The 14,470-nt window shown below is 38.9% G+C and overlaps 1 protein-coding gene across 1 annotated transcript in view; it reads right to left on the reverse strand.

The window, feature by feature from the left end:
* LOC128609589 (collectin-12-like) overlaps positions 1-14,470 on the reverse strand; it is a 47,817-nt gene that overhangs the window by 24,431 nt on the left and 8,916 nt on the right. Inside the window, 1 exon segment of the mRNA XM_053628151.1 lies at positions 353-475. Within this exon segment, the coding sequence (XP_053484126.1) occupies positions 353-475 (123 nt within the window).

Raw genomic sequence — 14,470 nt, forward strand, 5'->3', positions numbered from 1 at the left:
GTGGCTAACTGCAATGGTAGGGAGGAAAAGGAGTCAGGGTCTGGAAGGGATGATAGAGTGCAGAAAGCTATGGCGGAAGGAGAGATAGAATGGAAGTTTTGATGGGTAGGAGAGAAGTATCGGTAGCTGGTTTTAGGCAGGATAGGAAGGGTGCTGGTAAAGGATACCAAGTGATGATCTCAAACCCAAATGTCTAGCAATGTTTACCAGTGTTTAGCAAAAACAAATGAATTGACCTTGCCATTCCAATACATTTGGAGGGGACTATGTGTGTGTAAATCATGTATTTTCCAATATGACCTGTTCTGTACCGATCTATATAAGAACATTAGAATAAAAGGGCTGTTCTTACCTTTGTATCCTAATACAGCCACAGCTATTGTGAGCAGTGCACACAGGACGAACAAGAGAGCAATGGCTGCCCTTAGTGCCCAGTCGTTTTTACATTTAGTACATTCATTCCCCTCCTGGATACCTGTAAAAGAAAGAAAGCAAAACATGTCAGTTTCACAATGCTGGAAAACAAGACCAATAAAAATGCACATTCTATTCAAATCATACGATATGGCAACTGAAACCTGCTTTGCTATTAAATTCTTCTGCAAAGTCTGATGCATTTCTTTACTGCTTCACATTTAAATGCCAAAAGACCAAAATTACAATACAAGTCTTGTAATACCTGATCTGACCTTAATATTGTCGACCATCGAAGGAACAAACGAGTTCCTGTTATCACTTAAGTCATTGAAACAAATATAAACACTATAAACAGTCGTTCTTTCACCAGCCTCCCGTTTTTCTCTCACTCGATGCTAATAAGAAAAGAAATGCAGCTTGCCATGTTACCAAGAATCCACAAAGTGCTCCATCCTGAAGACATTCATGTCTCAGGAAAGCACTGACACTGTAGAGTCCTTCCAAAAATGCTAAATGAACATCTCTTCACAGAAAGATTACACAGGTTTTTAAAATCTATGTGGCATGTTCGCCAAACAAGCCAGTGTTTCATTTGTTATTATAGAAATGATAACATATTACAACCCCAATTCCAAAAAAGTTGGGACGCTGGGTAAAATGTAAATAAAAACAGAATGTAATGATTTGCCAATCTAATAAACCCATATATTATTCACAATAGAACATAGAAAACATATCAAATGTTTAAACTGAGGAAATGTATCGTTTTAAGGAAAAAATTAGGTCATTTTGAATTCGATGGCCGCAACACGTCTCAAAAAAGTTGGGAAGGGGCAACAAAAGGCTGGAAATGTAAGTGTCCCAACTTTTTAGGAATTGCATTAATAAAAACCTTGCAGCTGAAAATGTCATAGAATGCTGTTAGAAAATGAATCACCAATTCTGACCAAACAGAACTGAGCATCCAATATTGTTGTAGTATGAATATCACATATAAACCAAAGTAAAAGGTTGTAGTAGTTTTTTGTGTCAGTGAATCAAAACTCACAAGAAGCTTAGACTTTTGGAGTCTCCTGTGTATCTAATTTTATTTGCAACACTATTTCATGTAAATCATGGGGCAACATCAAAATCCATATGTAACATCATGCTTCAGCAGAAGCACAGCAATGTTCATAGTCAGCAGAGGCTGTCTGTGCAGTAAGGGGAGGAGTCGTGTGGAGCTAAAGCTGATGTGGTCAGGCTTCAGCAAAATAAATATCCACAACCACAATACATTTAGACATTCCACAGCTGGACTGACATTCTCCCCCTTCTCCCAATTTGATCAGAATGTGAGTCTTCATCAGCAGATGGTCACAGTGGCAGCCCTGGCATCTAGGCTGTGCTCTAATAAGAGCCCCAGGAGGGAGATGGAGGGGATGAAGAGGGCAGGTCACATCTTTGGAGCCAAACATCTGTGTAAACATCACCTCAAAGGGCCCCGGATGTGGGAACTGCGGCCCCCAGTGGCCCTGCTCACACTGAGGTGGTCTGTGTGTGGGGGATGAAGACTCCCCTCTAAGATCTTATCATCTAAGAGCTCAAGTTTAACATCAGCACATAAACAAGCACTGCCAGACAGAGATAGAAACACACACAGAAAGATCCTTATGGAAAATACTGCACCGGAGGGTACAGCCCTGTATGTGTTTACTGTTTGGTCCATTGAATGAAAAGCATTTTCCCAGAGATGCCATCCGTTCTCTCAGCATCCTTTGATCTGGGGCATAAATCAGTCTCTTGAACAGCACACTGCTGGTTGAACTTCTACTGATGTGGTGGATGAACTTATGACTTTTTTCTCAAACTTTAAACAGCAAAAATAAAATAAATAAATAAATAAAAAAATCTGGCTCACATTCATAGATTGACACAAATCAGAAAATACAAACAACAAAGCCAAAAACACTAAAATCAACATTAACTCAAAACGGAAAAGGGTAGGTCCTCATTGCTGACTGGTTACAGCACGTGTCAGTCTGAGAGCCCGAGGAAAGAGAGCTGGACAGCGTTTACCTAAAGTAAGCTGGACTATTCAGAAGTACTACTCTTCACTATTATAATATTAGTAGGCTAACTAGAAAACAGACTGAAACATATGATTTTTCCTTGTGCTAGTTATACACCGTGTCCAATCAGATACGAGAATAAAGACCTACTGTTTCCAGTTGAAGATAATGTTATTGCATTTTCTGATTTGCTGTCGTGTTTTTGATTTGTTAACAAGTTTTGCACTAAGATGACATCGTACTCACACAGTCCTCAATCTCAAGCCAATGAACACAGAAATCTGATCGACTCTGACGTCAACACAACTGAGTTTAGGCATAGTGAACTGCCAAGCTCATTAAATAAAGGCTATAAGGAAGCCAGATGTGTCGATCAGCAACCAACCTAACTACAGGGTTTGAGCCATGAAATTCCCAAAAAGTAAATAAATACTAGAGCTTCCTTTTTGTGGTTAAGGTATGGCAGAATCTAACTCGATGTTCTCTGTGGCATAACTGGCAGTGAACAAATATAGTAATCACTATCCTCATACTGGCCCAAAACTCAGATCTGCGACTAAAGCAATAAAGGCGTAAGTACACTGCAGGTGGGAGTCATAAACATTCTACATTTTCTGTTGCTGATGAAAGAAGTAAGCATTGTGAAATAGATGTGTGGAGGAGGTGGTGGAGACATAGAAGGCACTGAGGGGTATGTGAAGGAAAGGAGAGGGGGGATAGAGTGAGAGAGGAGAGGGAGAAAGAATGCTGAGGTTCACATCAATGCATGTAAAACAGCTGTGTTTCATTTGGACTCAGGAAGTCTGTCAAAGAATTCCTCTATTTTTTTTTTTTTTTTCTGTACCTGGAGCAAGAGCCCAGTCACACACAAACACTGGTGATGGAAAGAAAAAGACAGCTATATCCAACCACAGATGCTTCAGGAATAAAATGTATGACAGACAATTTCTCCACAGAGAATACAGAAGAAAAACTGCTTAAAATACTCGTGCAAATCCTCAAAATGTGCAATCTTTCTATGTTTTTTTTTTTTTTTTTAAAGAAAGTCTATTGTCCTGTAAATAATGGCCTTCACTAGTTGAAAACAACTAGGTTTTTCACATATATATTATTATTATTATTTAATATGATGTACTTTGGATGATTAAAAGAAAATGATATTTACTCTAAAATATATAATCAACTCCAGAATTACTGGCACGTTATAGGAAAAAGGTTGAAAAAAAAACCTGCATAAAATAAACATGACACATAATGATTCGATTAGAGAGCGAGAGAGAGAGAGAGAGAGAGAGAAAAAGCAACAAAAATCAATCCATCCATCCATCCATCCATCTTCTATACCGCTTTATCCTTTTCAGGGTCACGGGGAACCTGGAGCCTATCCCAGGGAGCATCGGGCACAAGGCGGGGTACACCCTGGACAGGGTGCCAATCCATCGCAGGGCACAATCACATACACACTCACACACCCATTCATACACTACGGACACTTTGGCACGCCAGTCAGCCTACCATGCATGTCTTTGGACTGGGGGAGGAAACTGGAGTACCCGGAGGAAACCCCCGCAGCACGGGGAGAACATGCAAACTCCGCACACACAGGGCGCCGGCGGGAATCGAACCCCGGACGCGTGAGGCGAACGTGCTAACCACTAAGAAACCGTGCTCCCAAGAACAAAAATCTTACAACACAAAAGAGACAGATGGTCCAATCTCAATCCAACCCAAAATAATAAATCATTTTAAATAGTCTGAAACAATTTTTAAAAAATGTATGTAAAGAAATTTGTCAGAAAGAGGATGCATAAGAATATTGCTCCCATGTACAGGGGGAGGATGGTGAGGGCAAAAAGCTAAAAAAAAAATTAAATAATAAAATAAATAAATAATAATAATAATAATAATAATAATAATAATAATAAGTATATAATAATAATAAGCAGCCAGTTTTGCAGCTAGGTGTCCAGGGCTCTTGCAAAGCCTGAAGACATCATGAATTCTGCTACGCAGCAGGATATTTTACACTGCATCTTGAACATCATTATAGCAGCAGAGTCCAAACTCCCGCCAATTACCCGTCATTTATACGGTGCTATCAGGCAATCGCTGCAGAGCTGATCCAGATGTTTGTGCTTCAGTGATTTTCTGATCTTCTAAACGCTTCAGAAGCCTTGTGTGTGTTCCTGGTCAGTGAAACAAAGTCTCCATTTGTTTAATTACAGTGGGTCGATTGTAAACGGAGTACCTGAGATCTTCACGCTCACCAAGAACCCATGGTTAATATTTTATGTTTGTAGTCTGCTGGCTGAATTTCTCGAATACCTTCGCATAAATGAAGATTTTTGTAAACGAAAGTAGCCTAGAGTATTCGGGGTTATGATTAAAACTTGATTGGCATGACGGGGATATCACGAGTCAAAATCTAGATGCTGATGCAGCATGAGCCGCAGTTCAAGAACTTCATACAATTTCATACAATATGTCTTAGATGAAGCACGAGTTAGCCTTCACCCTCCCCAGTTAGTAGTTGACGTATGACAGGAGAGATTACCACATCACACTCTTAGATTGTATTCTTTTTTTAAATATATATATATATATATATAAATATATATATATATATATATATATATTTATATATATATATAATTATATATTATATTATATTATATTATATTATATAATATTATATTATTATATATTTATAATTTAATTATTTATTATTTATAATATATAATATATTATATAATATAATATTATATAAATATATATATATATATATATATATATATATATATATATATATATATATATATATATATATATATATATATTCTTATCTAATTTCATTTATAAATGTTAAATTACACTTGGTATACTTTCTAACTCTCTGTGCTGCTGTAATATGTGAATTTCCCTCTGGGATGAATAAAGTGATCTATCTATCTATCCATCTGTCTATCCGTCCATCCGCCTCCCTCTGTTTTCTCACTGTATCTTTATTTTTTCATTTTCAGGGAGTTGAGGTGAATTTATTTATTTATTTATTTATTTATCATAATCAGCAGCAGGTTCCAGTCAAACTCGGAACTGTATAAGAACCATGTTGGCACCACAGGTGTGAAAATGCTGCAGATGCCAGTTCTTTCTTACTGAATTAATAAAGACAGGCAGGTATATACACTGTGTTTCCTAGAAACAGCAGACCCCCTGGCTTCCTTACAAAGAACTAAACATTCCTCCTTTTCAGTTAATCTTCTTAAAATGTTATTAAACACAGCAGTGATTGCCATTGCCGGTTTTAATGAGCATTTGCACGAGGTCTGGTTGGTCATGTATGAACTTTAGTTTGCTGATTCTGTACTTCATTCGTGTTATTCGTTCTTCTTTCCGTTCCTCCCCCCATGTATATTACACGACTCCCAAAGTGATGCTGCACCAGATCATTTCCATTTCCACAATCCAGTGTACTGCTGTGCACTTCTGGGACCAATAACTACCCCTCCACTCATACATCAACAATCATGCTGAAGAATGTTAACAAGTAAACACTCACAAAAAAAAAAAGAAAAAAAAAAGGGAAATAACCACAGAGACAAATTACCACACCATTATGTCAGTAATCCTGTCCACTGTACTGTTTGGAATCTGTTTTTAAAATCCTGCTTTAAAAAAACAAAAAAACAACCACCACCAAACAGGTTTATGACTCTTTAAATCGACCAGGCCTCTGAGAACATCTGGAGCTCATTAAACATAGCATGAATCAAAGTATGTATGAGAACATTTGATACACCAACATGCCAAGGACTGAAGGATAAACATCTCAAATGTCGATTCAAATTACAGTTAGGATGCAGAGAGTGCTTCTCTAAATGGTGCCATTGTGTGACAGGCTTCCTCTCAAAGTAATGGATGCATTTATTGATGGAAACACATGACCCAAAGCTGACTCTTTGTCCTAAGTATGTGATGTATAAGATCACACAGGCAACAAAACCTTTTCCTTTTTTTTTTTTTTTTTTTTTTTTTTTTAACTCTACATAAAAAGGCGAGCTGTACTTTGGTCAAAGACGCAGATTATAATATAGTGCTGCAATTGTTCTGTCAGCAGAATGAAACACTTTTGATCCGAATGTCATCATAAACAAGGTGTTTCCGGAGGAAAGAGTACGCTGTCCTCGCTAACGGAATAGCCTTTATGACATCACCTACGTAAAGAACGAGAGTAGAGGAGCAGGAATGTGTCCTCTCGTGAGCTCAGGCAAAGGCAATAAGCGCTTGCTTATACACTGGGAAGGTTATTAGGCCATGTGTGAACTGTTTTCGGCTCCGATCGCTTCCATATGTGATCGTGGTCTCATGCAACAAAAAGTAATTTGGCAGAAACCTAGCCAATCCAGTCTCTCTCGCTCTCTCTCTTTTTTTTTTTTATTAACAGAAAGAGCTAGTGTTGATGTCACGTGAGGCTCTGCCCTGACATAATCGATTTCACCACGGCCATTGTTTGTTTGACGTGACAGAGGAAATGTTGTTCAAGACTTCAGTTGAGAGGCAGGCTTGAAGGTGATTATGTCCCGCCCCAGGGGAGCCATTTGCCTTCTGTTATCATAAGACACACCGTTAAACAAGTCACTTATTTTAATCTGAAGCAGAGGCAGGAAAGAGGATATGTGGAAAATGCGACCTTCAACCCAAAATCATTCCGAACCAGAAAGACATTCGGACTAGAATCTCAAACAGGAAGTCAAACGTTACGCCTATTTTAAACGTTATGCCTCTATTACAGATACCGTCAATCATTTAAACTATTTAAACTTTATGTTCCAGTAGAACATATCAATAGTCAACAATACACAGTCAACTTCAGGAGGTATTATCAACTTTTAGGGAAAATAAATGTAATGCTTGGATATTTTGAGCTGAAAAATGCTTTTTACGTTCAACACAACTTTTTTTATTATTATTATTATTATTATTGTAAAGCCTTCCATGGAGAGAATAACAGTACTGAACTTGTCATATCTCCAGTAATTTCTAACAAGATTGGAGATCATTTTCAGTAACCGCTTTATCCTAGTCAGGGTGTCGGTGGATCCAGAGCCTATCACAGGAACTCTGGCACAAGATGGAACTGATAAAATGCCAGTCCATCACCAGGCACGATGCACACACACACACACATTCAGTCACACCTGCGTAGCCAATCCACACGTTTTAGTGGAGTGGGAGGAATAACCCGGCACATCCCTTCAAATATTTACTTATGCCAGGTAAGCGTCTATGTCTGGAAGCTACAGTGTATCCTGTAATATCCAGAACTGTGTTCTTCTCCACTTAATTAGAAAAAATTACCGTAAATTTTAGGGTTACCAGTAAAGTACTGTAAAAAATTTACAGCAAACAGCTGTAAACATATTTACAGTAAAGTACAATAATATTTTGTATTAAATAACACATAATCCAATACATTCGCTCATTTGGCTGACAACTTACAACCCCAATTCCAAAATATTTGGGACATTATGGAAAATGCAAAAAAACCCCCAAAAAAGTTGTTTGAATATTCACTTCACGCTGTACTATAGTGAAAACACATTATTAAAACATTATTTGATGTTTTAGTTTGTGAATTTAATTTATTTTTGAAAATGTACACTCATTTCAAATCTGATGACGGCAACACACTCTAGAAAAGTTGGGACAGTCGATTGTTTATCGCTGTGTAACATGACCTTTTCTTTTAATAACACTTATTAAGCGTTTGGACGCTGAGTGAAGACACCGGTTGGTCAAGTTTAGCAAGTGGAATTTTCCCTCATTTATCCATTATGCATTTTTTCAGCTGTGCAACCGTATGAGACCTTCATTGCCTTATTTTGCGCTTCATAATGCGCCACACGTTCTCAATGGGAGACAGGTCAGGATTGCAGCAGGCCATGCTAACACCCGCACTCTCTGCTTATGCAACCATGTGCTTGTAATCCAGGAGTGAGGTTTGGCGTTGTCCTACTCTGGATGGCAGCACATGTTGCTCCAAAATGTGTACATATCTTACTGCATTAATGGTTCCCGCACAGATGTGCAAGTTACCCATGCCATGGGCACTGACACGCCCCCATACCATGGGCACTGACACGCCCCCATACCATGACAGACGCTGGCTTTTGGACCTGACGCTGATAACAGCTCGGCCTTTGCCTGGAGAACACGACGGCTGTTTTGTCCAAAAACTATTTCAAATGTCGACTCGTCGGACCACAAAACACAATTCCACTGTGCTACTGTCCATCTCAGATGAGACCGAGCCCAGAGAAGTGGGCGGAGCTTCTGGACAGTGTTGATGTTTGGCTTCTGCTTTGCATCTGTGGATGCAGCGGCGAATGGTGTTGATTGGCAAATGGTTTACCAACGTATTCCTGATCCCATGTCAGGATCTCCATTACAGACTCATGACGGTTTTTAAGACAGTGACGTCACAGGGATCAACGATCACGCACATTCAGAAGTGGTTTTCTTTTAATTATATTGTGCAATGTAGAAAGTGAAATGCCCAAAATCCTACCGATTTGTCTTTGGGGAATATTGTTCTCAAAGTGTTGGATTATTCGCTGGCGCACCTGTTGGCAGATTGGCGAGCCTCGACCCATCCTTGCTCTTGAAGGACTAGACTTTTTTTGGAGGCTCCTTATATACTATGATTAGACGATCGCCTCACCTGTTTCACATCACCTTCTTATTCCAACTTGTCACATCACTATTAGTCCTGAATTGCCCCGTCCCAACTTTTTTAGAACATGTTGCATGCATCAATTTCAAAATAAACGTTTATCTTCAAAAAAAAAACTATACAGTTGATTAGGTAAAGCATCAAATACCTTGTCTTTATACGTTTTTTTTGTTTAAATACAAGTCAAAGTACATTTACAAATCACTCCTCTTTGTTTTTATTAGCATTTTCCATACTGTCCCAACTTTTTCAGAATTGGGGTTGTACACTTGAAGCAGAATACAACTGAGCTGAAGGTTAAGGGTTTGCTCAAGGGTCTTGGTCTTGAGCATATAACCTTCTGCATACAACCCTGTTGCCAGTACATTACTGTAAAAATTACAATACGTTTTTTCTTCTTGAGGAGAGATTGTATCTGCAGCACCAGGCCCTGCATACCATCACTACAGCACCATAAAGACAATAAATTTCTTTAATAGCGCTACACACAGCACACTACCCCATCTCGCTCTCTTTTCTCATTTGCTAGCATATTAACATGAGGTCATATCTAGTAAAGAAAGACCATATGTTACAATGGGGCAAAGTTACAGAACAGGCCTGAGGGGAACAGATTTTCTTAACCACATAAACCATGCACTCATCCATACAAAACATCTATCAGGTTTGGGCACATGTAGACTAGAAGGTGTTCAGTTATAAAACCACCATAAGGGATATTAATGTCAGGACCATGGGTCGAACGTTTATTTTAAAGTGCCTCAAGTGGAAATGATAGCAATGACCTAAATGATAGAGGGCATAATCAAGAAAGAAAAACGTTCCTGGATTTAATCATTCATTGCTAAAAGCTTTTAAAATAACGGGAGAGGACAAATGCACCACAGGGATTGGTGAAAGAACACTTGAACGCATGAACGCCAAGATGGATTTTTACTCCAGGACAGCTCTGTGGTTTTGACAGATGTGTGATGTCATGCTGTAGCTCCACACACCTCTGGCCTTTGCCAAAAGCTTAGTAATTCACCCACTAGTCATATTTTGGCATGTAGCTTTGAACAAGGATGGCAGTGAGAGAAGAACAATTAACATTTCTCATGAACAATGTGTTGTATTTAGAAGATCACAGTAAATACAAATGTTATGTGTCTTTTTGAAGACATGATGGAGATGTCTGGGATAATCACAGACGATATCCATTGTTGCTTATTCACTGCAGGCATTTGCAATGCTCATTGTAGAATGACAGATCACATAGCTTTTCTGCCATTGTCGAATTTTTTCAGCGTGTTTTAGTGACACCAACAGTGGTATTCCTCTCCCAAAACGTCCTTCGTTAGGGAGCATGAGATCACTGAAACAAATGGTTCCCCAAAAGCAAGGCTGGCAATAAAAATAGCAATAAATGAATGATGACATCAAATAAAATGACTAAATCCGTGTAATAAAAAAAAATGGTGAAACAGGAAATCACGTTCAGAAACAGCCAAATCTTGTGCTGTAAAAATTAAAAACAGATCTAGAATTTTTTATTAACGTAATTTAAGTATGCTGACATTTTTTTTTTTTTTTTTATTCAGCAAAGGCAAATTAATAGAAAAAAAAAACACGGCATGTTTTACTGAGACATTCTTATGGCTGTGTAGGAGCACGAAGATTTTCAAATCTCCAAACCTTTTCATTTCAACCCACACTAAATATGGAGATTTGGTGGTTTGGAGCTGGAGAGGCTTATTCCACTGGGTGGTCCAGCCTGATACCTTGCTTCCTGACTCAGCACTTGCCTTCAACGCATTGAAAATCTGTCTGTTACTGCCACAGCTGAACCCCCAAATGCATGTACTGCCTACTTCAGCAAATAAAACCACTATATTCAACTAAGCCTGCATGATGAGAACGAGTGCATCGTACTGAAGAAGGTTGCTAGAACTAATGGTGCTAGAACCATTACTGAAACACATAAATACGAACATACAGCTGTGCTTGCTTCTGTGATCCCCATATTATAGTAATTCCGTGCCAGATCGCCTACGTACAAACAACTCGTCAGAAAAATCCTAAGGAAAGGAATTCTTCTTTGATTGAAAACATTGAGGAAAAAATAAAAATGGATGAAACATGACCTGAAGGAAGGTCTTCGTGACTGCCAAAGTAATCAAAGTTTAAAAACTAAAGGCAGAGTGCCTCTGTGTTGGCCAGATCTGAAAATGGGATCTCCAGTAAGCAGTGCTTTTTGATTCTAAACAGAGCAAATGAAAATACACACCGAACTTATGCTAGCACTCGTTTTTTTTTTTTTGTTTGTTTTTTTTTCAGGCCAGGAAGTATGGAGTTGGTTTTGGCTGGCAAGTGAGCCAAAAGCCTTTCATTAATATATCAGACAGGGTGTAGCACTTTGGGCCTGCAATGAAATAAACACGTCACACTAACATATGTGTTATTTTTGACTAGGTGCCTGCTGAGGAAGAGAGGCACTATGTCCATCCATCATAGAACAGCACACTACCATATGAAAGCCTGTTATAGGGGTGCTGTTTATGAGCAAGATCATCCCTGGAGGTCTGTCGCTGTGACGCTGTTTCCTGGAAGATATGTATCTGAACTCAGCTCTGGATCGGAACGTGTTTTTCACAGCTGGTTGGAGGGAACAACAGATGGCCTGCTTTTAAATGTCAATTTATGTCCATTTGTCCAGAGCAGATTGTTAGGGAATCACTAGTGGCTTATTCGCAGAGAGCACAAGTCCTGTGTCCACCCACTTCCTGACCTTTAAACGATCCAGTGCTCATGGGTCCAGATATAGTACGAGCAAGCTTATTGGGACCTACCACATAAAATTGACCTGTACATGTTATTACAGTTTTCGCTTTGTTGTTCTTCAAAATACCAATGCTCATCTGTAAGATGCTAAATCCATTCTTGTGTTACTGTATTTGTCATTTCCAAAGAGCTTGTTTTTCCTAAACTAATCCCCTTTCCACAACTCCATGGCTCATGCCAAGGACTTCCTGCTGAATATCTGGATATATAGAAAGCGTCCCGTCTTCTGCTGAATAGTGGTTGTTCCGTTCTCCTGATCCAGGGAAACGAGATAAGGTAAAACTATATAGACTAGACCCTCAGAGACTTTTGGAGATAAGGGAATGTTCTCTACTCTGTCTATCCGCTCCCCACGAAGAGAGGTAAAATAAACAGGTACACTACTCCCAGTGAAAGCTATTTGCATGTGTCTCAGATGCGCCGCAAGACAAGGATCTACGATTCTCGCAAGTCAAAGAAATGACAGTAAGATATTTACATATGCAGGCAGCTTTCCATATCAATCCCTAGTGACATGGCAGGAAAGCTTACCTTACCTAGCTTTCTCTGAGTGAGTATTTCCACTAGGCCATCAGGGTAAGAACTATATCGAACTTCAATTCAGTATGAAAATGAAATATGTCCAAGTTTTAATTCAATGCGACACCACTGAATCCACAGTGTAGTATTTATTCTGGCACTGGTTCTGTATTTCTTAGCAGTTTTGTACCAAAGGGACATGAATTTAAGTTTAAAATTTGAGGTGTTTTTTAAAAACACTCATGTTCTACCAAAAACATCACATGAAACACCAAATTTGCAAGTCGTATACATGCAACAAAGTCCGAGCGTGGATGTCAGAAAATGTGTTTGGGATTGTTTTATAACTAAAATCACCAAATGCAATAAAAAAAAAAGCTGAAATTCCTGACTACATGCAGTAGATGGAAATTCAGACTAGAACAGAAATATTAATTCGAATGCTTTTTGCTTTAATCAAGCAATGCAAATTGGCGAAAACTGCAAAAGCCATCAGGTATGTCAGACGTTACCCTACAACCAGTCCCCAGTTACTCCGAAGTTACCCAGTGGAACTGATGTTCCACTATAGTTCCACTGGTTACAGCTTCCCCAACACAACATTACATACCAGTACAGTTACAGTTTATGTTGATATGTTGTGCTTTGTTTAATTGAAACCAAAAACTACAGTAACAAACAGAAAGTGAAGCATGTGTCATCAATGGTGTGTAAAGTTCATAATAATATATGTGATAAATTATGCAGGTGCACCTGTGAAAATATTGTATTGACAATGACAAAACACTGGAAATGGTAGTGTTCAGCCACTATATTCAGCCACTGATTGATGTAAATGAAAGGAAAAAGTGTCTTAGTAAGGTGTTAGGTCACAAAGAGTGGCCACGACACGACACACAATGGCTTTGGCATAGACTCTACAAATCTCTGGAACTGTACTGGAAAAAATTCAACAGCATCCAGAAAATATTTCCTCAATTAGTGTTTTAATGATAGTGGTAGACAATGGGACACAAATCATAAGTCCCAATCTCCCGTAAGTATTTATTTGGGCTGTGATCTAGTGACTGTAAAAGCCCTAGCATATGATTTTCATACTCATCAAATCATTCAGTGAGTCCTCATGCCCTGTGGATGGAGGTGGAGTCAAACTGAAAGAGACCACACCCATCCAAATAGAAATGTTTTGTTGTAGGATAAAGGTGCTCAATTACAATAATGTTATATACAGTAGATTAGAAGTGACCATATCGTCTAAAAGGACAAGTGGACCGAAACTACGCCAACAATTATCGTCGTGTCTCACGGTACAACAGAGTCCCTGATTTTTTTTTGTAAAGCTACAGTACAAACAGGAACACTGTTATTAATATATTTAGACCAGTTTGGGACATTCATAGCCAAAAAAGGTGAACTAGAACATGACCGAGTTTTCATACTTCAAGTACTTAAAAACTCTTTGTAGTGGTCATGTTACAGTATACAAATGAGCTGAATGTTGCAAATCAGTGCAAGGAACTGAATTTAATCCCAGAGCACTCACACTATGGCACTCTCACACTAATCACGAATGCATTTATAACAACTATATAACTGTGACACCAAAAAAACAACAAAAAAAAAACAAGTTATGAGCATGGTTTGAAAGTGTTTCAGACCTCACGTGGAAATACCACCAGAATGGTTTCTCTCCTTGCTCAGAATTGCGGGTTTGCTGCAGGAAAGAGAACTGTATATTTACTATGTCTATATTTTCACTGGCTAAAAAATAAGCCCTGTGCTAAGATGCCGAAAATGTACTAGCAAGCACACCCCCACAATTCCTTGCTCTGCCACCGACACAGCAGGAGCCTGGCCAATCGACCCCCACGCTCTCCAGATTCTCTCGCTCCCTGCCCCCTCCTTGGCCAATATCAGCACCAGTTAAACA

The sequence above is a fragment of the Ictalurus furcatus genome, chromosome 7 (assembly GCF_023375685.1).
Source record: "Ictalurus furcatus strain D&B chromosome 7, Billie_1.0, whole genome shotgun sequence".
In the NCBI taxonomy this organism is placed as follows: Eukaryota; Metazoa; Chordata; class Actinopteri; order Siluriformes; family Ictaluridae; genus Ictalurus; species Ictalurus furcatus.